The following is a 25,317-nucleotide window of genomic DNA, read 5'->3' as shown; positions in this document are numbered from 1 at the left end:
TGTCTTCATTTCTTTTCATTCTTTTTTCTTTATTCTGTTCCGCAGCAGTGAATTCCACCATTCTGTCTTCCAGGTCACTTATCTGTTCTTCTGCCCCAGTTATTCTGCTATTGATTCCTTCTAATGTAGTTTTCAGTTCAGTTATTGTATTGTTCATTTCTGTTTGTTTGTTCTTTAATTCTTCTAGGTCTTTGTTAAATACTTCTTGCATTTTCTCGATCTTTGCCTCCATTCTTTTTCCGGGTCCTGGATCATCTTCACTATCATTATTCTGAATTCTTTTTCTGGAAGGTTGCCTATCTCTGCTTCATTTAGTTGTTTTTCTGGGGTTGTATCTTGTTCCTTCATCTGGTAAATAGCCATCTGCCTTTTCATCTTGTCTATCTTTCTGTGAATGTGGTTTTTGTTCCACAGGCTGCAGGGTTGTAGTTCTTCTTGCTTCTCTATTTTAGTTTTTCAAGAGACCTCTATACTCTTCTCCATAGCTGCTGTATCACTTTACATTCCCACCAACAGTGCAAGAGGGTTCCCTTTTCCCCACACCCTCTCCAGCATTACCTTCATTACTTTTGATAGATTATTTCCCAGCCATTCTAGGCACACTGATCATCTGCTTCTCAGTTCCTAAGGCTTTTATTATCTGTCCTACTGATAGTTCCATTTAATCATACACAATCTGATATGATTGTTAGGCTCTTTTTTGGGTATTCATTTTGTCAGTCCATGGGACATATATATTCATTAAAAGAGAGAATCATATTTTGTTTCTCTTGTGTCCTCTGTAGCACCTAGCAGGTAGCCCAGGTTACTATAGGTGCTGAGCAAATTCTTTCCAAGTTCTTAAATGCACATGGCATTGGCTAGACATGCACTAAGTAGACTGTCACAAAGATCAGAGCACGCTGATTGTATACATATAATCAGCAAGACTGACTTGAGAAATAAGCCATGCTTTTTTTTTTGAATGGGGGTGGGGTCTGTGTGATTGAGCTAGATGGCATTTATTAATGGAAGGCTATAACCCTTTAATTATTTAGATGGAAAGGAAACATCTCCAACATTCTTTTGTCCCTTAGATGAACTCTTAGAAACCGAAAGGACTCAACAGCCCATTTGCATGGGGATAACTGTAGATTTCTCAGGCAGCTTTGAAAATCAATACCTGCCCACTGCCCCACAGTGCTTGGGGTCAAGTGTAGAAGCAGGGTGACCAGTTAGGAGAACAGTGAAAGAATCTGGTGCCTTGGAGTTCGTTTGGTGCAATGGGAGTGGGGAGAAGTGTGATTTGCTGAATCTGTTTAGAAGGTGTAGAGCCAGTTATGTGGATTAATGATCAGGGCCTTTGCAGTGATGCCAGAATCCAGAGAATGAGCCCCAGGGGGAATGTCACCCTCAGTTTGGAGACACTCCCTGTCCCTGGAGGTGAGTTGTCAGGGGCAGATCTTGGGGGCTGGTGTCCATATTGTAGTCAGTCCCAGCTTCTCTGTCGGGTTGGCATGTGGACTGTGCGATCCTCTCAGCTACTTCTCTGCCTGGGGAGAGAGCATGGATCATTCAGAAGTTTAAAAATGTATTGGCTAACATTAAAAATAGGAAAAAGAATTGGGTAAAGTTCATTTTAATAACACATTTTATTTAACTCAATGTATATCCAAAATTCTACCTTTTTAACATATAATCAGTATAAAAATTATTAATGAAAAAAAATGCATCGGCTAATCAACAGTCCCTTCATCCTGAGCCCAGCCCCATCATGGAAAAGCTAACAGGGTACACCTCTGCTTTTCGCATTAGTCATCTTCTTTATTGTGTGGGGCTGGGAACCTGTGCTCCTGGCATAGCGGTCCAAGGGATGCTTCTTCCTGTTAAGATTTGGCTCGGAGCTCAGCCCTGCAAACGTTGCTGGTGGATAGAATGGACCAAGGTAACAGCTCCTCACCTCCTCCTCTGTTCCCCTGTGGGACAGAGGGCTTTTTCCAGGGGAAGACAAAGCTCTCTCTTTGGCAAGGACAGCTTGCTGAGAACTTCTTAGCAGATCCCAGGGCAGAGACCACAAAGAGAAGGGATGAACCATGCAGCTGGCAGACATCTCAGGAAGGAGTGACGGGTGTAAAAATGTCACCTCTGTCAATGTCACCATTGACTGCTGTGGGATGTTGAGCCAATGAGCCAGCAGCCCTGGGCCTCAGTTTCCTAGCTTATAAGGTGGGTGTGATAGTAATAGTGCTATCTTCTGAAATGTTTTGTAGAGATTAAGTGAGTTAATATAAGTAAAATATTCAGAAGAGTTGCCTGGCACAAAATATGTATCATATACGTGTTGGCTGCTATTAATATTATTTATGTCATATGTTATGTATTATATTGAGTTATTACAGAGTTATTATGTTATTAGTATACCCCCAAGCCAGGTCCAGTCACTAGCCTTTTGTTATGGATTTGGTTCAGGGTAGTTTCTGGATCGATCAGTCCTGCACAGATTTCACTCCTCATACAAACACCTCGAAGTGAGCACCTCTTACACCTAGATCTGTGCCGGAAACTGCACATCCCTGAGCCACACACCTGCAGTGTCTGTAACAGGGGTGAAGAAACAGAAGCCCAGAGGGTTAAGAAACTACCAGGGCCACACACGCAGGTTTAAAATGAGGTCTCCTGACGCCAAGCCCAGCCCCCTCTCCATGGTCAGCATTGACAATGCCAGGTCAACGAGTGTTTCCTCATGTCCTCTGCACGCCCACTGAAGTGGGAAGCACTCTTGAGGCACTTATTCCTGACCTGGATCCAGATTCTGAGTTTGCAGGTCTGAGGTTAGGCCTCGGCATCTGCATGTTAACTTCAGAGCATACTCCCGGCACACAGTGGGAGGTATATAGAAAGGATGACCTCAGCTCCCGAGCAGTCTGGTCATGGAAGTGATCATCTAATTAAATTAAAGTGCATAGCAGGCACTGATTCTGTGCACATCTGCTGTGCCTGCTCTGAGAAGCAACCCAGTTAACTGGTAAGGTCGTGATACACGTTGTCCATGCTCAGAAAAGGATGATGTCATGGGGACAGGAGTGGCTAGAGGAAGGGTGATGAATGGAGCTCCACAGACTGGTACGATTTGTGAATGTGGAGGAGAGGGGCGAGGACAGTGCGCATGGTGACACCGTTTGAAGAAAGGTTCAGAGGTGAAAGGAATATGGCATGTGACAGGGCTGGTGAGGACGCCTGCTGGCATTTCCCCACTCTCTCTGGTGAAACTGAAGACCTTCCCTGCAAGAGAAGGCTGTTTCACGTTGCCTTCCTGTGCCTTCACCAAGGGGACCCTAGGAGGAGAGATGGAAGGGGAGCATAACCTCACCATTTACTACAACGAGAGGCAGACAGGAGGTTGCATGAATGGATTAGACCTCGGTGAGCGCTGGACCTCCCTTGCCATTTTCTGTTTCCTGGTGACAGTGTTACATGTGCCTCTCTTCTCACTCTTGTCCTTCTGCTGAGTGATGATTATACCAGTGTAGCTTGCTGAGGTGTTCCTGCAGAAGGGAAGGATGTCCATCGGTTTTGTGGGTTTTGTTGTGCTTTTATGCCTCTTGCTTTTGAGTAGCTTGGCCAGGTGTGCCCTCTCTGGGGCAGCGGCCACTGAGTTGAAGGCAGACCCTCTGGGCACTTCCCTTCCTTCTTTGTCATCCATCCTCCTAATTTTGCCTCTGTCTCCGACTCCTAGAAGGACCCCGGACAAGTCAATTCCTCCCTGGGTCCCAGTTTTCTCCTCTAAAATTCAGGCCCAGGACAAGATGATAAAAGTTAACAGTCAATGACTTTTTTGAATCCTTGGAACTCTCCTTGGTGCTCAGTTTTCTTGGCTTTGAAACTCCCTTCCTCACTATTAGGTTCCTGAGCAAGGCCCAGATTTCCTGGGCTCATTCTCCTTGGAAACTGGTGCTGGTTAAGAAGTCTGCTAGACTGGTACTGGTTAAGAAGTCTAGAAGTGAATCCTGATACCCGTGGCCATCCCTTCAAATCTTAGTTGATGAACTTTCAGTTGCTAAAGGCTCTCTGAGGTCTAAGTCTTCAAATAGGAAAAACCTGCGTCTATGTGGTTGACCGTCCCTGACCATCCAGTGATCATCTGTGAAAGAGATTCTCAGATGCTAAACCCTTCTATACACAAGGTAATCATTGCCAAGGTTTTGCACTGAAGAAAAGATCTGAACAGGGACCCTGTGATCAGTCACTGTTGTCTTAACTGCAAAGGAAGCCACAAGCATCACTTTCATCTAGAGGGAGAATCTCCTGGAATGGCAGGCACCTTGGCAAGCCAAGTGCCACCCCCATCTTTATCATTTCCCTTTTCAGCTTCTTTCCTGTAGCAGCTCACCACGAGGTCACCTGTGGTGGTGAGGTTTACTCTACAATAGAAAGGAAACCCAGTGGCACTTGGCTAACAGACCAGACATACTCCATTTCCTCTGATAATCGATAATTATTAGTCACCTGCGTTCTCCCTAAAGCTGTACCCTTGCCTCCCTTTTGTGTCTCTGGGAGAGCAAATGGAGCCAGGGTTTGGGAGGCCCTGTGTGCTTTTGTTTGTGCCTTTGGCTTATGGGCTGTCTTTGTTGGATGAAATAGTGGGACTTCCACTAGGCATGGCTCAGCAACTCTGCTGGTGTCTGTGCTTTATTGAGCAATAAATTAATACAGAGCACTGCCAAGAAAACAGATAAATGGATAGGACAGCAGACACATTTTTAACAAGGAAAATGGCTTTGTTTCTTACTAGCGTCATTTAAATGATTAGCTCGGTAATTGTGTGGTCCTTGATTGGGGGTGGAGGAGGGGATCCTGATTAAACGCATGTATGGGAGGAACTGTGTGGGCATCCTCCAGGGATTTAGGGAAGAGGAGATTTGTTTAGTATCCTAGGTCCTGGGAGAGGCTGGCATTTTCATCATGTATGATACAAATCCTGCCTGGGTTTTAAGCCTATAAATAGCATGTGGTTCACGGCTGGCTGTACCTACAGGCTGTGATCAGGATAGTCACACTTGAAGAAGTTAGGAGAAATCTTTTATCATTTGTCACGGTCATTAACTGCATCCCCTGTTTCATAATGGCAAGAGGGAAGGAGAAGGGAAAAGATAGACTCCATGAGAGGAAGCTCCTTGTTTGTAATGCAAATCTCACAAAGCCCAGAGAAATTTTAGATGTCATCATAAAGGTGAACCTTCAAAACTCAAGAGAAAGGCAACAGAAAGAAAAAAAAAAAAGTCCTTCCCTGTCCTGCATGTACATATAAACATCACATTGTGCCTATTTTGTCATAACTAATTTCTAGAAAGGGTCCTCTCCCCAACAGAATATCAGCTGCATAAGGGGCTCTGCCCCTTGTTCTCTGTGATGTCCCTCCTGCTGGGAATGTTGTCCATAATATAACAGGAGGTCAATACATATGGGTGGATGAATGAAATCTTAAGTGGACTGTTTTCCACCCTCCAGTTCTACCCATTGTTCCTTAATAGCTTAACCAGACTTATACCAGCTCCTTCCCCAACAGCTCCCACCTGAATGACCATGCTCCCCTCTGCTCACCTGATTAATTCTTTTCTTTTTTATTGGAAATTGAGTCCTTGCTGTGGACCATCTTTTCCATGGTCTCAATTTGACATTAAAATCTTAGAGTATTGATCTTTTTAAGATCCATTTCACAAACCTTTTCAGGTTGCTGTACAATTTTTATCTGCGTTTCTCTAGGAATAGATGAGTTGCATAAATGTGAATTCAATTCATCTCGCAAGTATGATAGCTTATCATAATAGACCCTTCATGTAATAAGTACATCAGAACATAATTTAGCCTTTATGGGATTTTTTTTTTTTTCTGCTTCAAATGATTGGTTTGTATGCTTAATCGTTCAGGAACGCATGTGACCGACTGCCAGATTTTTGTTTTAGAAAGACAGAAAGAGAGGAAGAATGGGAGGGAGACAGGAGGACAGGGAATAAAAGAGAAAGAAAATATAGATGTATATTGATATCCCTAAGTCTTTATTATAAGTTCTGAGGACTTACAGCTATCTTATGGAAAATATTTACAAAAAGTAGGTGTCATAGGATTGGAAATTGAAGAGGGTAGACAAATTGATGCTTCTGTTAAAACAGAATGTATCCTGGTGATTTCTGATAAAGGGAGCTTTTCAAGTTTTCTCATCTCTGGTGCTTATAATGTTCCCATGTATCTCTTCTTGGTAGGGGGTTTAAAAGAAATGGCAGCTCTTTGCCAAGGATTTGCTTTGTTGGAACAAATCATTTGCAATAGAAATGCGTTTACTAAAATAAGTGCCATTTTAAATGTAGCATGCTGTACCCCTGGCAAAGAATCTTAAAGATGACTCAAAGCTTTTTTGAAACACTGCCATGTAATTAAAGAAAGCTGACTTAATGATCTTTTTTTTTTAATGATCTAACATTTAACATTATTCTTTACAGTTTTACTCTTGGATTGGAAAATAGTTGCAAAAATAGCTTCATTTAATTAGAATGTGAAACATAACACACATACAGCTGTATGTATATATATTTACTTCATTTTACAAATTATTATTTGTAGAAATAGTCCACCTTGTGTGACCAAAAAAATTAATTTAGGGACTGTGTTTTATCCTTCCCATTCATTCATCAACAAGTATTCATTGAGGACATGCCTTATGCTGGGCATTAAGAGGAATGTAACATTCAGAACACAGCCTCAAGGGGCTTGTACTCTAGTTGGGGAGACGAGACATATACGCAAAAATAGTTAACCATCTATATCAAGTAGTATGGAATAGAGTGTCCTCAGAATGTGAAAAATGATATGTGCTTTGGAACATCAAGCAAGAAGGAGCAGGAGAATCTATACATCAAAGGGGGAATTCATTCATTCATTCATTCAGCAATTCTATATAAAGCACCTACTATGTTCCAGCCACTGATCTGTGTGTCGGGGAATAAAGCAAGGACGAAACAGACCATATCTCCATCCTTACAGAGTTTATCTTCTCTCGGGGTTAGATAAGCAATGAACAAGTAAAGAAGTAATGAGACAAAGTAATTTCAGGGAATGATGAGCCAACAAAGGAAATGAACAGTGTGAGGGGACAGGCCAGTGCAGTGTGTACCTGTGTGCACGGGCTCTCTCGCTAGCACACCCATGACACAGCTTTAGGAAGGATTGTCAGGAAAGGCTTCTATGAGGACCTGACCTGAGCTCAGACCTGAATAAGGAAGGGAGCCTGCAGATGGGTGGCATTCTATCCTTGCCTTGGAGGACCAGCAAGACATGGTTTGGAGGATGGGAAAGGGACAGACATTCTGAAACATTTCTGAGCCTGGGGTTGCAGTACTTTGTGTAATGTAAGAACTCAATAAATATTCCTTGAGTGAATCAATGAATGATATTGTCATCTAGAAGGTTGGTAGCTGTTTATAGGTGAGATTTTTTTTGCATCTTCCAGTAAGATCATTCTGGAATGTAATATTCAGTGTGCCCAATCGGCAGACCTCGTGCTGGAAATTTATTTATTTAACATTTATCGATAGTGCACTTACTACATGGCAGACGCTGTCTTGAGTGCCTTACAAATATTAACTTATTTCATCCTTATAACTCTTTGAGGTAGATGCTCTTCTTACTCCCCTCTGATGGATGTGGGAACTGAGGCATAGAGCGTGATCTGCTCAAGGTCACATGGTGGTGAGTGTCTGAGTGCACAGTTCTAGCCCTTAACCATCATGCTCCTTTCCACGAGAGGAGGGACCATCCATGTCACTCAGGACACTTCCAAGCATTGTCATCCTGGACTGGTAGAAAGAGAATGTGGGGACCTTTTCTAATTTTTAAGGGTCTAGAGCTATGCTACCCCAAAGAATTTTCTGCAAGGATGAAAATGTTCTGTCTGGGTGCTGTCCAATACAGTGGACACTAGCATGTGTCTGTCAAGCTCTTGAAATGTGGCTAGTGCCACTGAGGAACCGAGTTTTCAAATTTTATTTAACCTCAATTAATTTCAATATAAACCTCAAAACTAAGGCAATATAAAATATTTTTCTGTTAAGCACAACTTTGATGTTTTAGTAGGACTACTTTTCACTAAATGTAACCAATGTGGCCTCAGAAAAGAAATTGTTTTATTGCAGTGGGTGTGTTGGGTGCACAAGTTGTGTTTAGTATCTCATTAATAATTTTTGATAATAATTGCATATTGAAGTAATGAATGAATGAATGAATGAATTCCCTCCTTGATGTACAGATTCCCTTGCTTCTCCTTGCTTGATGTTCCAAAGCACGTATCATTTTTCACATTTTGAGGACACTCTATTCCACAATACTTGATATAGATATTTAACTATTTTTGTGTATATGTTTTATCTCCCCAACTAGACTACAAGCTCCTTGAGGCTGTGTTTTGAATGTTACATTCCTCTTAATGCCCTTAAGTGTTTTGGATATAATGGACTAAATAGGAAATATTGAAAATGTGAATATCACTTAAGTTTTAAAAAAATGTGTGTACTAGGAAACGAAAGATTAAAAACGTGGCTTGAATTCTATTTCTATTGCATGGCACTGGCCTACAGTTTACCCTGATGCCACTGCATAGGGTGCTTGAACAGATAGGAGCTAGCTATTGTGTTTTGGTAGACGTTGAGCCATCATCCTGATGAGCAGTTCTCCAGGGACTTCTGGGTCCTTACTGTCCTCATTCCTGTCCCCAGTTCCCAGAGACCAACATGTGCTGTTGTTACTAAGGTTTTGCAGACGGAGTGCCACAAGAAGTTTGTGGAAACTCATACATTTACATGACCCTCGTTTTGCTGAAAAAGATGTGGATTTGGTTGGAGCTGGGGGCTCTCCAAACCAGACCCTACTTACACCTTCTACTCTTGCCTGTTTCTTGGCAAGGACTGAGGCCCGCATTGCCACTGGCAGGAAGCAGCTGTCTACCCATCCGCATGCTTGAGGGCCAAACCCTATACCTGGACCCAGAGGTGCGAAGGAGCAGGGGATGAGATGGCTGTGCTTGCTCACGGGACCCTGCAGAGCCAAGGAACAGCCTGCCAAAACTACTCAGGCTACTGATGCTCAGATGGCAGGAAATGGTCCAGTCAGTGCCAGGCTCTGGCTCCATCCTAGCCGTCACACTGTCATCTGTGTCTCCCACCACCCTGAGGTTCAGCATGCCACAGCCTCCCTGCTGGCCTTGGTTTCAAAGAGGAGTGTGGGTGTGTCGGGGGAGAGGCGGGCCTCCTCGTTGACTGGGTTCACTGAGGACTGCTCTTCCAGGGTCACTGCAGTGGAGATGCTGGGGAATCAGGTAGTTCCTCATGCGCCAGCACAGAGCCCTGACTCTCCGTGTTGGGCTTCACGGACCCATGCCCTCAATTGTCATTGCGTGTTTCTGCCCTAGGATGCCTCCCAATCACTGCTCAGGTGACCACAGATTTCAGATACATGCTGTCAGTGGCTCTTAGCCCAGGCTGCACACTGGCATTACCTAAAGAGCTTTATTTTCTAATACATCAGAAAAATACTGATGCCCGTTCCTTCCCCTCTGAGATGCTCATGTCATTGCTCTGGGGTGCAACTTGGTGATCTGGGTTTTAAAAACTTTTAAGTTCTTCTTGCCAGAGAGGAACTGATGCATTACATAGACCTCTCTCCAAATGTGTCAGAATTACAGAGTATGGGGGCAGGGTGTTGCTTGTTGAAAATGCAGATTTCAGAGTCCTTCCTCAGACCTTTAGAATCAGAATATTTGGAAATGTGTTTTTAACAAACAGCTTCAGTGGATCAAAGAGATACCTGCATTTCCATGTTCATTACAGCATTATTCACAATAGCCAAGATATGGAAATAACCTAAGTCTCCACTGATGGTTGAATGGATGATGAAAATGTAATAAATGTCTATATTTATATATCTGTCTCCAATGGAATATTATTCAGCCATAAAAAAGAAATAAATCCTGCCATTTTTAATAACATGGGTGAATCTGGAGGAAACTATGCTAAGTGAAATAAGCCAGACACATGAAGACAAATACTGCATGATCTCACTTATATATGGAATCTAAAAGTCAAACTCACAAAAGCAGAGAGAGTAGAATGTTGGTTTCTAGGGGCTGGGTGATGGTGGGGTGGAGGGCTGGGCAGATGTTGGTCTAAGGGTACAAACTTTCAGTTATCAGATGAATAGCTTTTGGGGGCCCAATGTACAGCATGGGGACTATAGCTAATTATGCTGTATTGCATATTTGAAATTTGCTGAGAAAGTAGACCTTAAGTGTTCTCACCACACACACAAGAAAATGGTAACTATGTGAGGTGATGGATGTGGTAATTAGTTTGATTGAGATAATCATTTCACAGTGTACCCATATATCAAATCATCACGTTGTAAACCTTAAATATACACAATTTTTATTTTGTCAATTATGCCTCAATAAAGCTTAAAAAAGAAATAAACAAAATAGCATCTCTAAGTATTTGCTCCCACCACTCCACTTTTTATTATTTTGTGCGGAGAGCATGTGACAGTGACACAGGCCCGAACTCCCCATGAGTTAGAGTTCACCGTGGGATCAGGGGCTGCGTTGCTCTTTTCACCAAGAACCAGTTTTGAGCGCATGCTGTGTTAGATGCTCCTCCGGCGTGCATATGCCACTTCCCATGGCCTCAGGAACTGGTTTTAATGGACTGCTCTTGATCTAAATCTTGATATCCATTTTTCTTCTTCTCAACATCCAGTGATTCAGTTGGAGTGGATCAGTCCCCATCATCTCCAGCAATGTATTAGTCATATTCTGCCAGCCAAGACCTTTTTTAAGAAAACTCATTCATTAAGGTAGCACAAGCGTCATAGAAAGGCTACCAGCTTCTGTCTTTCCTATGTCTTTCCTGTACTGTGCAGATGGCATGAGTGTCTTGTCATACAGTTTCCTGTGTGTGTGCACACATGCACATGAGAGAGAGAGAATTTGTAAGACATAATGGAGGTTTTAGACATCATCATTCACCTGTTGCTGGGTCAGGTATATCAGGTTATTAAACAGAGAACAAGAAATTTTTCTGGTGTGGTTATAAGAGTTCTAAACCATCTTTTCCCATCTTCCGGATATTTAACAGCCAGTGTGTCAGGATGCATTAGGCCTCTGCAAGCATCCAAGTGTCTTAAATTGGATGACCATATTCTTTGTCCTCTGCAAAGAACACCCCTGAGAACAAAAAGGAGTGTTCTTAATAATTATTCCGGGATACCAGGCAGACTGAGATGTGTAGTCAGCAGAGGCCTAGAGACCTAACACAATCTCTGCTGTAAAGATCTTCTAATCTTGGCTTATTAAAAATGGGATCAGAAGCTGATATAATAAGCAAATTCCTTCCATGGTATTCCTGGCCGGTGATCTCCTGCATCTACTTGAATATCCCCAGGGACAGAAAGTTCAGTATTACATATAGCAGCCTACTCCATTATTGGATGATCCTTACTGATTAGAATGTAATAAAAGAATTTTCCAATATGGGGTATAAAACTGGAAAATATGCTAATAATGTATAGTAAAGCAGTAAACATAGACTGTCCGTAGCGATGGGAGAGAGGGTTGCTTAGGGTTTGTGGGGCCAGTGGAGTCACTGACTACCTTTTGTGTCCTCATTTTTGGGGGGGGGGTCTCCCATCACAGCCCTCCAAGAGCACTTTTCAGCCTTGCTGCTTCTTCACTAAGGAACTCAGAAAAAGCTGATGAAACTTCAGAGTTCCACCAGGAAAGGCATGATGGGGAGCGTTTCTGGGACCGTGGAGGCCTCCTAATCCCAAATTCAGGAAGTAGCTTTGGCGTCTTGGGTTAAAAGAACAAAGGCAGGGAGCCGAACATGGATTTGAGGCCCAGGTCTGCCTATTTCACAAGATATTTAAGCTCCCCGTGCCTCAGTTTCTCCACCTTCAGAATGGAGGTACCTCTTCCTTCTTGGGGACGGTGGGTCGTCATTCAATTCAGTGTGGTCAGTGTTTCCCCTGCCGTCATTCCATGCTGTCATGGTGATGGGTAGCACCATCTTGGTCCCTCTGTTGACTCAGCAAATACAAATGGGACGGTGGTTCAGAAGCTTTGGACGTGCTGTTTTCTGTGTGTGAAATGCTCATCTTATTCTAGTTAATTCTTTCTCATCCTTCTTCCTCAGGGACGTCTCCGTGGACCCCACAGTCAACAAAGCTCGCTTCTCCTCCTCGTTAGCGCCCTTCTCGCCACGTGCAGTTTTTACTCGTGTGACCATTGGTTGACTGTCTGTCTTTCCTCTAGGCTGTGAGTTTCATGCAGGCAGGGCCCGCTTTTATTCTCTGCTATATATCCAGGCATTGCACATAGCTTTCTATGTAGTAGTCCCTCAGTAAACGTTTGTGGAATGACTAAGGGAATGGTGGGGACACAGACGTGAATGACATAGTGTCTACCCTCAAGGAGATCATATTTGAGAGAATGAGAAGAAAACTGGTGATTACAGTAGAGAATGGGGAAAATTCCTCAATCAGAGTCTCCCCAGACTTCTTTGGAGGGCCCCCTCAGTGGAGCAGCAGAGGAAGGGTACTTTTGGGAGAAAGACTAAGAATTGTCACCCCACATGCACCTGAGTGGCTTGATTTTTCTTTTTTTAAAAAAATTTTATTTATTTTTGGCTGCATTGGGTCTTCATTGCTGCACGCGGGCTTTCTTTAGTTGCGGCGAGCAGAGACTTCTCTTGTTGCGGAGCACGGGCTGTAGGTGCGCGGGCTTCAGTACTTGTGGCATGCGGGCTCAGTAGTTGTGGCACACGGGCTTAGTTGCTCTGCAGCATGTGGGATCTTCCAGACCAGGGATCGAACCTGTGTCCCCTGCATGGGCAGGTGGATTCTTAAACACTGTGCCACCAGGGAAGTCCTTGATTTTTCAATAGAAAAGCAAACAAGAAAGAAAAGGAAAAAGAAACAACGCTAAAAAAAAAATTTCAACCACCCTGTGTTGATAACATTTACAACAAAATCTACATAGGCAACTTAAGGTGATCAACGTGACTGCTGTGGGAGAGATGGTGTCAAGCAGACCCACATTCTTTTGAAGGTGGGGCAGACCAACGACTGCCAGAAGGTTCTTGCATGGGTGGAGCCCAAACAGAGGGCGCTGGTCTGGCCTCCCTCTGTCTTAGACATGTCTGGGGAGAATGGGCAGAGCCATGGCCTTTGGTTCCTTTGTTTTTGGAAGCCATGTTGGCAGCTGTTCTTCTTTCACACTGTTTTTTTCCAGCAATAAAGGAAATCGTTTTTTGATGAGCTCCCATTTTCCCTTGGTGGGACTATTGATATCTTTGGAAACCAAGTCTCCTCAGCCTTTACAAATCTGTAATCCTGGGTGGAACTAGGACTGCAGAAATCTAAGCCTACATATTGGAAATGGGTATTTTTTTATAAATTTATTTTTGTCTGCGTTGGGTCTTTGTTGCTGCGTGCGGGCTTTTTCTAGTTGTGGCGAGCGGGGGCTACTCTTCGTTGCAGCGCACGGGCTTCTCATTGTGGTGGCTTCTCTTGTTGCAGAGCACAGGCTCTAGGCGCGCGGGCTCAGTAGTTGTAGCTCGCGGGCTCTAGAGCACAGCCTCAGTAGTTGTAGCGCACGGGCTTAGTTGCTCCATGGCATGTGGGATCTTCCTGGACCAGGGCTCGAACCCGTGTCCCCTGCACTGGCAGGCGGATTCTTAACCACTGCGCCACCAGGGAAGCCCCTGGAAATGGGGGTTTTAGTCATTTTATTAGCAGTAGTGACATCATATACTAAATTCATGAGGTAGCTTTCTATGGGGGAAGATATGTCAACTTAATTAAAGAAAAATCTTGCTGGCATTGACTAGCACATCAAACTAGAGTGTGAAAATGGTTTTGAATAATGTTTCAAGATAAAGAGTTCTAGCCAATTTTGTTTTTCCTTCCAGAAGTCTCTGAGGTATGTTTTTATAGATATTTTAAGGGAAATTTGTCCAAATAGTGCATACCTAAAATAACCAATTTAAGCTGTTTTCCCATCCATATTCAAAAAAGAATATCCTGAAAAGATAAACTTTTATTTATTTATTTATTATTTTATGAGGGTTTTAAAGCAGGGGTTTCTCAAAATATAGTCATTGAACCGGCAGCCTCAGCATCACCCGGATCTTGTTAGAGATGGAAATTCTCAGGCTCCCACAGAATCAATCTCTGGGATGGGTTCAGCAATCTGTGTTTTAACAGGCCCTGCAGAGAATTGTGATGTGCGCTCAAGGTTGAGAACCACTCTTAGGCTGGGGCACAAACGTCTCAAAAGGCTTTTGATGCTAGGAACCTCATCTTGGCATCTGTCATCCTGCCTTGCAGAAGAATGAAAGCTGGCGTTCACGTTGTATAAAACGGCGGCCTTCTTCTCCAGCTCGGTATCCCCTTCCAGCTCAACCCCGAGTCCATAGTGGACACTCAGCAGATGGGTGCCATGAATGAGGGAATGGAGAACGGAAGGGGGAGTTCAGGGGAGTGAACGGAGTGGATGGAGAAGGGAATCTGCTGATCAGGCTGGGGCTGAAATGCACTGCTGGTGGACTTCCCTGGTGGCGCAGTGGTTAAGAATCCGCCTGCCAGTGCAAGGGATACGGATTCAAGCCCTGGTTCATGAAGATCCCACATGCCGCGGGGCACCTAAGCCCGTGCGCCACAACTACTGAGCCTGCGCTCTAGAGCCCACGTGCCACAACTGCTGAAGCCCGCGCGCCTAGAGCCCGTGCTCCGCAACGAGAGAAGCCACAGCAGTGAGAAGCCCGCGCACCGCAACGAAGAGGAGCCCCCGCTCGCCGCGATTAGAGAAAGCCGGCGCTCAGCAATGAAGACCCAATGCGGCCAAAAATAAATAAATGAATAAATTTTTAAAAAAAAGAAATGCGCTGCTGGATTATGACAACAGAGCCCGCAAACCCTGAGAAGGTGCTGGTTCTCCCAACATGGAAAACAAAAACTTGAAAAACCCATACAAAAGCCTAAAGGACCTGCACCTCAGTTCTGCTTTCTCCTTGATCAGTATGTCAAAGCTCTTAAAAATAGGGAATAAATCATCCTTCCCACATTTTCTGGCCCCTGACTTGCTGAAGGGCTGACTGTGTACCGAGTCTGAAGTCTGAAGCAGCCCTGAACATCAGACACACACTGTTTCTCATTTTAAATGGCCTTGAAAAGACACGTGGCATTCCACAGCCCTCTTCTGTTCCCAGAGTAGTTGTGAGGCTGAGAGGCGGGCCAGCTTGTGTTACCTGGCGATGCTCACGTTCCCCCACCCCCTAGCGTGTGCCCCGTGAAAGTGGGTGAAAGCGGAGCTTGTGGTTTTCCAACTGTTGGTCTCTAGTCCGCCTGAGCTCCTGTCACCCTGTGTGGCGTTGTGAGCATCTGATCCTCATGGGGTGACGGGGAGACCCATGCAGGGAGTGGAGCAGCAGCCAGGGCTGTGGTCCAGCCTTTCTGAGTTAGTAGTGGTGCAGTGTTTGATGGGGCATCCAGTCATCACTCAGGGCAACCATAGTTATCCATGTTGAGGTTTATGCGTTGACTTGTGATTTTCCCGTCTGTGGGAGTGGAAATTTGTGAGCATGAGGAATGCTGTCTCTTGAAGCCTTCTACTTCCTTCAGAGAGGGTAGATTGTCTATAAGAATTTAACGGTAAATATACAAAATTTTTTTTTTTTTCCTCTGAGTAAGGGAAGGAGGGAGAGAGATCAGAAGTGGACAATCTAGTGCCTTCTCTTTGGAGACCTGGATTTCACTCGGCTGTAGACCCTAATAAAAGGTACTTGCTAGTTTCATTCTTAGCCCAGATAGTGTTTGCCAACACCAACCCATTTGTTATGGTCGACCAGGAGTCAGTTCTACAAAGGAGAAAATACAGTGTGATGCTTTCAGAACCAAGTCGGTCATATTGGTGGCCACACCTAGCATGGGTGGGTAATGGGTTCTGAAGCCTGGTCAGTGTTGGTGTCCGTGTCGTAATTTCAGTTCAGTGGCTGTTCATCGTCTTTAGTCAACTCCCTTGGTGTTGAGGGGCTTTGATGCACTACTTTCTAGGGTGCATACCAATCCTTTTTAAAAGCCACCCCTTTGGCGGCAAAATCATTACTGTAGAAGAAGGAAATTTTAGGTTGTTTCTAGGTGTGATTCTAGGGTCCCACTATAACACACTGAGGGCCTGCGATCAAGTCATTACTGCAGCTTGGCCTTGAGGTTTAGACTTGGAGAACCAGTGCCTAGTCCATTACCTTTTAGAGGAAATTGTTATGTGTTTTTAAAGTGGTTATAAGCCAAGGGCACACTCCTGTTATTTATTTTCTTTTTTTATTGTGGTCAAGGGCACATTTTTTAAAAACTCTCAATCATGTCTGGGACTTTAGCTACAGTTACCGGAAGACAAAGTAGGTTCTGGCTCCAGTCAGCTGCCTGACTCCTGAGAAAGTCATAGCCCACTTTGTGCATCAGTTAAAGATGAGAATGGGAGGGGGAGGGGAAGGTGGGGACTCATATAAGGTGTCTATGGCTAAATGGGGAGAGCTTCTGGAAACTAAAGGAGAAATTCGAATTAACTAAGGGGTAAGATCAAACATCTCAGAGAGGCAAGAATCACATGTATGTAATACAAGTTTCTTGGAGACAGCAACTGCTATTGAAAGGAGAGATATTTGTATCACTCTGAGAAGGTGATTATATTTGAGATTTGAAATATATACTGCTGGATTCCACTTGCAGGTTCTCAGAATTTTTCTTCCTTTTTTTTTTTTTTTTTTTTTTTTACTGTAGTAAATACACATAAGATTTTATCATTATAGCCATTTCTAAGTGTACAATTCTGTGGTTTAAGTACATTTGCAATGTTTACAACTATCATCCCTTTCAATTTCTTTTTCATTAGCACAAGCAGAAATTCTTTTTTTCCCTGGGTTTGTAAATAAAGTTTTATTGGTACACAGCCATGCCTGTCTATTTATGTGCTGTCTCCGTTGGCTTTGCACTATAGCAGGGGTCCCCAAGCCCCGGGCCGCTGACCGTACCATCAGCGGCCTGTTAAGAACCAGGCCACATGGCAGGAGGTGAGCGGTGGGCGGCGGGTGAGCGAGGGAAGCTTCGTCTGGCTCCGCATTGCTCTCCATCGCTCACATTACCACCTGAACCGTCCCCCCCATCACTCGCATGACTGCCTGAACCAGACCTCCCCACCCCCAGTCCGTGGAAAAATTGTCTTCCATGAAACCCATCCCTGGTGCCAAAAAGGCTGGGGACCACTGCACTATAGTATCAGACTTGAGTAGTTGTAACAGAGACCCTGTGGCCTGCTGGCCTAAGATATTGACTATTCAGCTCTTTATAGAAGAACAAACAGAAATTCTATACACACTAAACAATATCTTTCCATCCCCACCTCCTCCGGATCCTGGCAACCCCCCTTCTACTTCTGTCTCTATGAATCTGTTTGTTCTAGGTGCCTCATGTAAGTGGAATCATACAGTATTTGTCCTTTTGCGTTTGGCTTATTTCACTTAACAAATGTCCTCAAGGTTCATCCATGTTGTAGTATGTGCCAGAATTTCCTTCCTTTTTAAGGCTGAATAATATTCCACTGTATGTACAGACCCCATTTCGTTTATCCATTCATCCGTCAGTGGACATTTGGGTGCTTCCACCTTTGTCTGCTGTAAACTTGAGTGTAGTACAGGTGGCTGTTTGAGTCCCAGCTTTCAATTCCATTTTTCCCTTTAATATACTCTAAGAACTGGCAAAATTTGAAAAGTAGGGCAAAGATGGCCACAAATTTAGTCCTTGGTGACAATAAGCGGCAACTGGTGACCTGACAGTGCCACAGAAGTTTTCTCATCCTATGAACCTAATTAAATTAACAGTCCAGTTGGCCAAACTCACATGCACTTAAACCAGACAATTTCTGAAAAAGCTCATTAGCTGCAGTCTTGGGAGCTCCACCAGCTGATGGAATGTTTTCCCCTGGGTTTTTCAATAATTAGACAGGAAAGGTCTTTCCAACTTTAGACCTCAAATGGAAGATTTTTGTCTTGTTTGCCAAGGCAACGGTTTTCATGCCATCGGTTAAAATGTGCAGAAATCAACCTTTAAAATTTTATGATGCAGTGGCATAAGATTTCAGTGTCATTAAACCTCAAGTCTCAGGAAGGACACAGGTTTTAGGGAAAAGTTTCTGTCTTAATGTTACTATTGCTTTCCATCATTTCAGTTTCTTATTTCAGTTCTGAAAAATTTAGACCTTAGAGGATCCCAGATTCTTCTTTGAGGAGCATAACAAACCAAGAAGAAGCCAGACCCTCCGTATCTATTTGTATTAGTCAATTTCTCCTCCACCCTCTCCAGAAAGCCAACTGTGTACTTAATTTGTATACCAGCAGACGCATGGTTTATAATAAACTTGTTCTTAGCTTACACTAAGGAGGAGCCTTATTATTTTCCAGGGCTTCTCTGTATCTATAGTCATTTTGAAATTACTACCTAATTTGAACACGGACAGCGACACATTGCTGGGAATGTAGTTGGTTAACAAATATTGACAGACGTCCAGCATTTGTGATTAATTAGCAGAGTATCCGTTTGTCTTTGTGTTCTTTGTTTTGTGTGTGTGTGTGTGTGTACGTACGTACATATATATATATATATATATACATGTCCCATTTGTGCATTTATGTTTATATTATTTGGTATCATGCCCCCTCAGGACTTGGGCTTCCCTTTGTTCCCTCAGATTCCTAGCCCTGACCCTAATCTAAATTCTCAACCTCTTCACATAACACTCCTGACATCTCCCATCTCAACTGAACCTGTTTTTCTTAGAGCTGTAGTTTCCCTCACTTCTCTGTATAGAGGTGGCTTGTTTCTCCATAGCCCAGGGATCACTGGACACTCTGGCCCTCCATTGCCTCTTCCATCCTGTGCAAACCCTTTTCTCTTGAGGCCCCTGCCACCTGACTAAATCCCCATTCTATCTACTCTCCCTGCTGGTGTCATCTACCGACCTCCAGGCCCCTCTGGCCATCAACTTCCAGTCTGTGCACCTGAATGTGCTAGCTGGCCCCTGTGCATCCCCCATCCTTGTCCTCCTGTCTGCAGTGATGTTCAACCCCGCTCCACTTCAGCAGGGGTCTCTTGGATCCTGCCATGACAGGGAAGGATTTAAACTCCGAAGTCCCACTCAGTGAGGGTTCATATCCTTCCAGCTTTCTTTTTCTTTCACTGCACCCAGTCTCCAAACCCATTCTCCACTCTTTTCTCCATATGCTTATTTATTTAACAAATGTTGATCGAGACACTTTGCTAGCTCCTGGGAATTTAATGATGAGTAAAAATGGATATGCACCCTGTGTTCATAGAATTTGCAGTCCAGTAGAGGAGAGAGGAATTAATCAAACGATTAGACAAAGAAACGTAAAATTGCTCCTGTGCTAAGTGCCACAAGGTACAGACTGTGCTCATGGGGGACTTTCCTATATTATGTGGGCAAGGAAGTGATGGTGGAGTTGAGATCTGAAGGATGGATAGTCTATGAGGGGAAATAAGTCTTCCAGGAGGAAGGAAGTGCTTGTGCAAAGGCCCTGTGGTTGGGTGGTTGGGGGTGTGTGCACACGGTAAATAAGAACTGAAATGTCCATTAATTTGGGAGAAAGTGTGAGAGAAAGCCAGAGAGGAGGAAAAAGGCCAGAGTTTTCAGGGTCTTCTAAGCTGTGTCAGGGATGTTTTTCTTCATACCAAAAGCCATGGAAATCATTTGCAGCAACTGAGGGGGGGGCCCTCGCCATTTTATATCACGTGTCCTGAAAATCCAGTCCATTCTGCACTGAGTATGGCTTTATAGTATTTGCATTTTTGGAAACACCAGATTTGAATGCCCATAAAATCACAGGCATTTTTTTTGTAACTATATTCTTTTATTACTTTAAAAATTATAATGATTGAAAAACTCCAATCAGTATATTCATCCAATGAAATTCTTTTTTTTTTAGCATCTTTATTGGAGTATAATTGCTCCACAATGGTGTGTTAGTTTCTGCTCCACAACAAAGTGAATCAGCTGTACATACACACACCTTCTCACAGGCATTTTTACTAGGCTTCCTTACATTTGCATAAAGCACAGTTTTACTCTTATCTGGAAGTCCCATGTATTTTATTTTAATGCTATAAGTCTAAATACCGACTGCTGAAAGCTCCTTTTTTTCTCCTTCCTTTCTTTTATCTCCTTCCTTTTTTTCATCGCACTTCAACTATTGTTTGGAGTCTTGGTTTCCAGTGAATCCACTTACGGCATTTTTGTGTAAGCATTTAACGTAAGTCAAATGTAATGCGCCAGAATGTTAGGTTGGACACTTAGGGGACATTTGGCTGTTTAAATGGTGCTGTCAAAATATTGGTTTTATACTTTACAAATCTTTTGTTATTTAGGATAACAAAAATACCTTTTTTGGTAGCAAGATTATGTGTTCTCCTATTGAGAACAGCTAATAGTTCAGGGATGAGAAAAACATGCTACTAATCTTGCCATATAGTGAAGAAAAAGAAATCCTTTCCCTTTTCCCTTGAGAAAAGATTGAGACTTACTGTGAGCTTCTTGGGGTAAAACTGGCAGAAACATAGGTTTTTTTTTTTAGAGAATCACCGAGGTAGGAGGAGAGCGGGCTGTGTCAGACCACCACTCAGTGCCCTGTAGCGATGGCAGAGTTGAGGCACAGACTCAGCTGGTGGGTCTAGGTTTTTAGTTTTGTGAGATGCAAAGCTACAGGGGCAACTAACTGTGCTACTGGAAACGCAGACTCTGAATCCGAGTGTCCGTGGAGTCCATGCTTGTGATTTTATGAAAGAAGCAAGCCTCTCTGACACAGATCAGCGACACATGCTATTGCCATCTTATAATATAATTATGCAGAAATGTCATACAGTTGGCATAAAAGAGCTCTGCCTTTTCAAGCCAAACATTTTTCATCTTTCAGTGTCTACAGTAACCTGTCAAGGTCCCCATTGGATAAGCATCTGTTCTAATCCCACCATTTCACAGATTGGGAAACTGAGTCCCAGAGACATTACGTTATGTGCTCAAGAGCATGCTGCTTATCGGGGCAGAGTGGAGGTTCAAACCCAGGCGGGCCTCCCTACTGGAGTCCTGCGTTCTCCCCACCACATGCCAGCCACCCCATGCACCTGGTGTCTGCCCTTCCCTGGACCAGCCAGGTGGACCTGGAGCATCAGGAATTCTCCCTTCCTCCTCCTTGGTTTTCCATTCTCCTCTTCCTCTTCCATTGTGGGAGTTTGCCATGGCGGTGGTGTTATTTCTAGGCCCCCTCCTTCCTTGGACTTCGCAGAAGTGTCTATTTATATGTGTAGCATTTATAAAATTCACAAGGACTCCTGAGTAAATTAAACTTCTGGATTCCATGCTAGTTGAGGGCAAAGATCAGGCCTGACTTAGCTATTTCAGTTTTCTATTTCCCTCTCTCTCCCTCTGGACCTCAAGCAGAGGAGTTCAATAAAGGTTGATTGTAGAGTTGTTAAATTTGCCAGACCAAACATTATAATTTGGATGCTGGAATGATGTTATCTCTCATAAACAAACTGTCCGCAGATTGTTTGGCCTTGGGAGTCCTCATGTCTTTTTTTTTATATAGTGAATTTTATTGTGTATAAATTATAGCTCAATAAAAAAAAAGTAATGTGCCTTTGGGATCCTGTATCAAAAATTGTTCATTTTCTGAGGGGTCGCTGCTGCCAGTAGCTGGCTAGGCCCTGATCAAACATGCAGAATCATTAACTAGGGTCATTTGTTCCGCGGTGAGCTGAGTAGAATGTGTAAAACCCGCTCAGGAGAGGATTAATTCATCCTCCTCTCTGTATTTTTTAAGAGTACTCCTCGCACGGTTCTCAAAGTGTGCAGGCCTCATACATATGTTCTAATGGGCTAATTGTTAAGGCGACATTTGTAAATTAATCTCTGACTTGAGCTAAGTGGTTTTCTCTAACGGGTTTAATTCAGTGACTCCCATTCTTGGCCACACATCAGATTCACTGGAGGAGCTTGTTAAAAATAGAGATATGCAGCCTCCCCCTCACCCCAGTTCTCAATTATCTGGTCCCCCGGTGAGGTGAGGGCTTTTAAGGAAAGCTCCTCAGGTGATAGGATTTGAGTGGCAGCAACCTTTGTGACCCTCTGCTCCAATTCCGTGTCTGAAGGCCCGTGTAGCCTTATGTGTGGGTTTGAAAGCATTTGGGCCTAAACCCGAAAGCTTGAAACCAGGTTCTAGAACAGGCAGTATCTCTGAAGAGCCAGCTTTCCAGATTCACTCACCTCCATATCGCATCAATGGATCTGTCTTTTCCTTGGGGAGCTTCAGTGAACTGAGGGAGGATATTCTGGGCTTCGCCATACTGTTTTGCATTTTTTCTGAACTTTCCAAGACATTTGGAAGGTTTTCAGGGTCTGCTCGAATTTCCATCGTGAAGATGGCTGTGTCTTTCTCCTCTCTGCTCACCATGTATCATCAGACTTTTTTTTTAATATAATTTTCCTTTTAAAATTTTTTATTATTTATTTATTTTTTTGGCCACCCAGCATGTGGGTCTTAGTTTCCCCAACCAGGGATGGAACCTGCGCCCCCTGAATTGGAAGCATAGAGTCTTCCCACTGGACTGCTAGGGAAGTCCCATATCATCAGACTTCTTGTGTCAGGTGTTGGGGACAGGCATTCTTTTATATACTGTGTGTGTGTGTGTCTGTGTATCTAGCATTCTTCCATACAAACACATGTCATGTTTGATCTTCGAGTTTTGAAAATAGATGACTCACGGGCACCATTGTTCCAATGACATTTATCAAACTGCTTTTGTTTTTAGGAATCTGGTACTCTATAAATATCACTCAGGACTCAGTACCACCACACAGCATATGGGTGTTTGCAGTAAACCTAAGAATATGGCAGTTAGCACTACACAAGGTAGCCAAGGTGATTTGGTGAACCCAGACTATGAAGAGTTGGAAGGCTGGCCGGGCTCTCATGACAGGCGCAAGGTGTGCTGAGAGGGACTGCTCACCTCACCCCTTGTGTCAGACTGTGTCCACACAGTCTCGTTTGCGACGGTACTTTGTAAAGTGCTTGGTCATTGTTAGGGGTGTTCTGCGACTCAACTGCTAGATGGCGAGTGTTTCCCTCTTCTTGGTCTCATCTTACCATGTCCCTTGGGCTGCATTGCCCCTGGTCCCTGGGACTGTAGTTGCTCACGGAAGGATTCCCAGTGGCCCTCCCCCTTAATGAAGGGATATTAGAGTAGCCATAACACGTCGGAAGAAGGGACACTTTGAGAAGGAATTGGCTGTTGAGACAAGAACCTCTGTTGTACCCGTCCTTCCCTAGCTCCTCCATTTATGTATGTCCCATCTAGTCCATATCTTACTATATATTGACTCTACCTGTGCCCTACAATTGAGCACTAATTGCATAATAGCATAGGACTCATCTCTGTAAGGGTTACTGCAGAAAAAGAGCATATTTTATGACTCCAGGTGGATTTCTTCCTTTTGTTTTTCCTAGGGCCTTGTGCATAGCAAATGTGAAATACTTAGGTGATTATTTGGGGATGCTCTGTAATGTAACCGTTACCACTTAGGCTAAAATCTAATCATTTTGTATAGTTGGACTGAAGTTTTTCATTTTTAGAGTAGGGTTTTCAGACAGTGGGGTGTTTGCCAGAGAGAAAGAGAGAGAGATGAGAGATGCAAGATGAGAGAGAACTAGCCCTTTGCTAGGGCCCTGTAGAAGATGCATCTCTGTTGGATTCCTATTTTCATGGCCAAATCCAAAGGATTGATTCATTATCTGCAGCACCTGGATCGGCTTGACAATGTAATCAAGCCTGACATGATAAAGAGCCATTTAGCAAGTTTAAAAATCACACGCATGGTGGCCTCGAAACTGAGAAGCAGATCCTGCCCCCTCACATTGATCATTTCGTGCCTGGAGGCAGGTGGGTGGGGGATGAGGATGGGACAGTTCGGACACCCTGTACCTCATTGAGAGTCTTCCAGCTGGACGTGTGGACCCAAGAATAGGTCCACTCCTCAGAATCTTCAGCTCCTGGGAACTGTGGAATCATCTTCCTCCTGGGTTTTTCTCCCGCCCTTATCCTGTCAGAGCGATGCTGATATTTGAGTTTGCATCTGAAGAGAGCAAGAGGCCTCCCCTCCTGTCACTGGCTGATTCGCTTAAATAAGCTGCACATTACTGCCCATCACAGAGGCAGCTGGGACACATTAGTGTCAGCTACTTTGTCCCCTCCGATGCTGGGAAATCATCATCATTGCAGGAGAGCTTAGATTTTTGAGCCCATTTCAGAATGATGCAGATACAGTGTACAAGAACTTTTTCCCTTTCTTTTCCCTTTCTCTCCTCCCCTTTCCCCCATCCTCTCCCCTCATCTTCTCTCTAGCTTTAATGGCCTAGGCCTGCACAGCCCACTCTCAGAGAAGCTCTGCACTCACGGATGCACATACACATACACAGAGCCAAACTGACAAGAGATTAGTCTTGCATCAGCTGTTTATGAATGAAGAAGAGGTCCTTCCCCTCTGATCTGGCCACACCCCTTCTCTTTGCAGCATTTTGAGAATGAGGTCAGGGCCCAGATCTAACTGCTTATGTCTCAGAAATAGCGGCACAGATCAAAATTAATCTTAAGCTACTTGATTTGCTGCCTCATTCAGATAATAGAGGGAAAAGCAGAGGCCTCTTGATGTTTTTGTTTGTTTTTGTGTATAACTTTGCAAGAAATGAATGAATAAATGAATGAATGAATGAGTGCATATGTGAGGAGAGAGGCTGAGGTGAGCCTGCCAGGGGGATTAGCCCTGGGCCGAGGGTAATTACTGACAGACTGCAGGAGTTTCCTTGGATTCAGCTGGAGCCCATTTCAGTTTTTAAAACAAAATGGAAGAATAAAATCAGCCCCCGTGGTGTATTGTTTTAATACTTCCTTTCATAAGGGGAATTCATCAGATGCTATGAAGCCACATATTCCTTTTATACTATCCAGTTGTTTCAATTGTCAGTTGTCTGCTTTGTAGCCCACCATCCATGGAATGGATGTAGCTCCATGGAATTTTGTAATGTTTTAAGTGAATATGCAGAGTTCATTTTCTATCAGCCAATTTGGCTCATGTGCATGTGAACACACACACACACACACACACACACACACACGACTCCA

At 43.8% G+C, this 25,317-nt stretch overlaps 1 protein-coding gene across 27 annotated transcripts in view; it reads left to right on the top strand.

The window, feature by feature from the left end:
- The window catches only part of KCNMA1 (potassium calcium-activated channel subfamily M alpha 1), a 761,872-nt gene that overhangs the window by 334,317 nt on the left and 402,238 nt on the right, over positions 1–25,317 (top strand). For 3 of the 27 annotated variants that reach the window (XR_003677585.2, XR_003677584.2, XM_028481464.2), the window contains exon 3: positions 12,210–12,331. The exons of 23 other annotated variants lie outside the window; for them this stretch is intronic. Coding sequence is in view for 2 of the 4 variants with exons in the window: in XM_028481464.2 (XP_028337265.1) it covers positions 12,210–12,331 (122 nt within the window). In the remaining 2 variants the exon portion in view is untranslated. Of the gene's footprint in view, positions 1–12,209; positions 12,332–14,403; positions 14,702–25,317 lie in introns of those variants that run through there. One more of the 27 variants, XM_028481462.2, reaches the window with a different exon arrangement.

The sequence above is a fragment of the Physeter macrocephalus genome, chromosome 20, assembly GCF_002837175.3.
Source record: "Physeter macrocephalus isolate SW-GA chromosome 20, ASM283717v5, whole genome shotgun sequence".
Classification (NCBI taxonomy): Eukaryota; Metazoa; Chordata; class Mammalia; order Artiodactyla; family Physeteridae; genus Physeter; species Physeter macrocephalus.
This window is presented reverse-complemented; position numbering and strand designations above follow the sequence as displayed.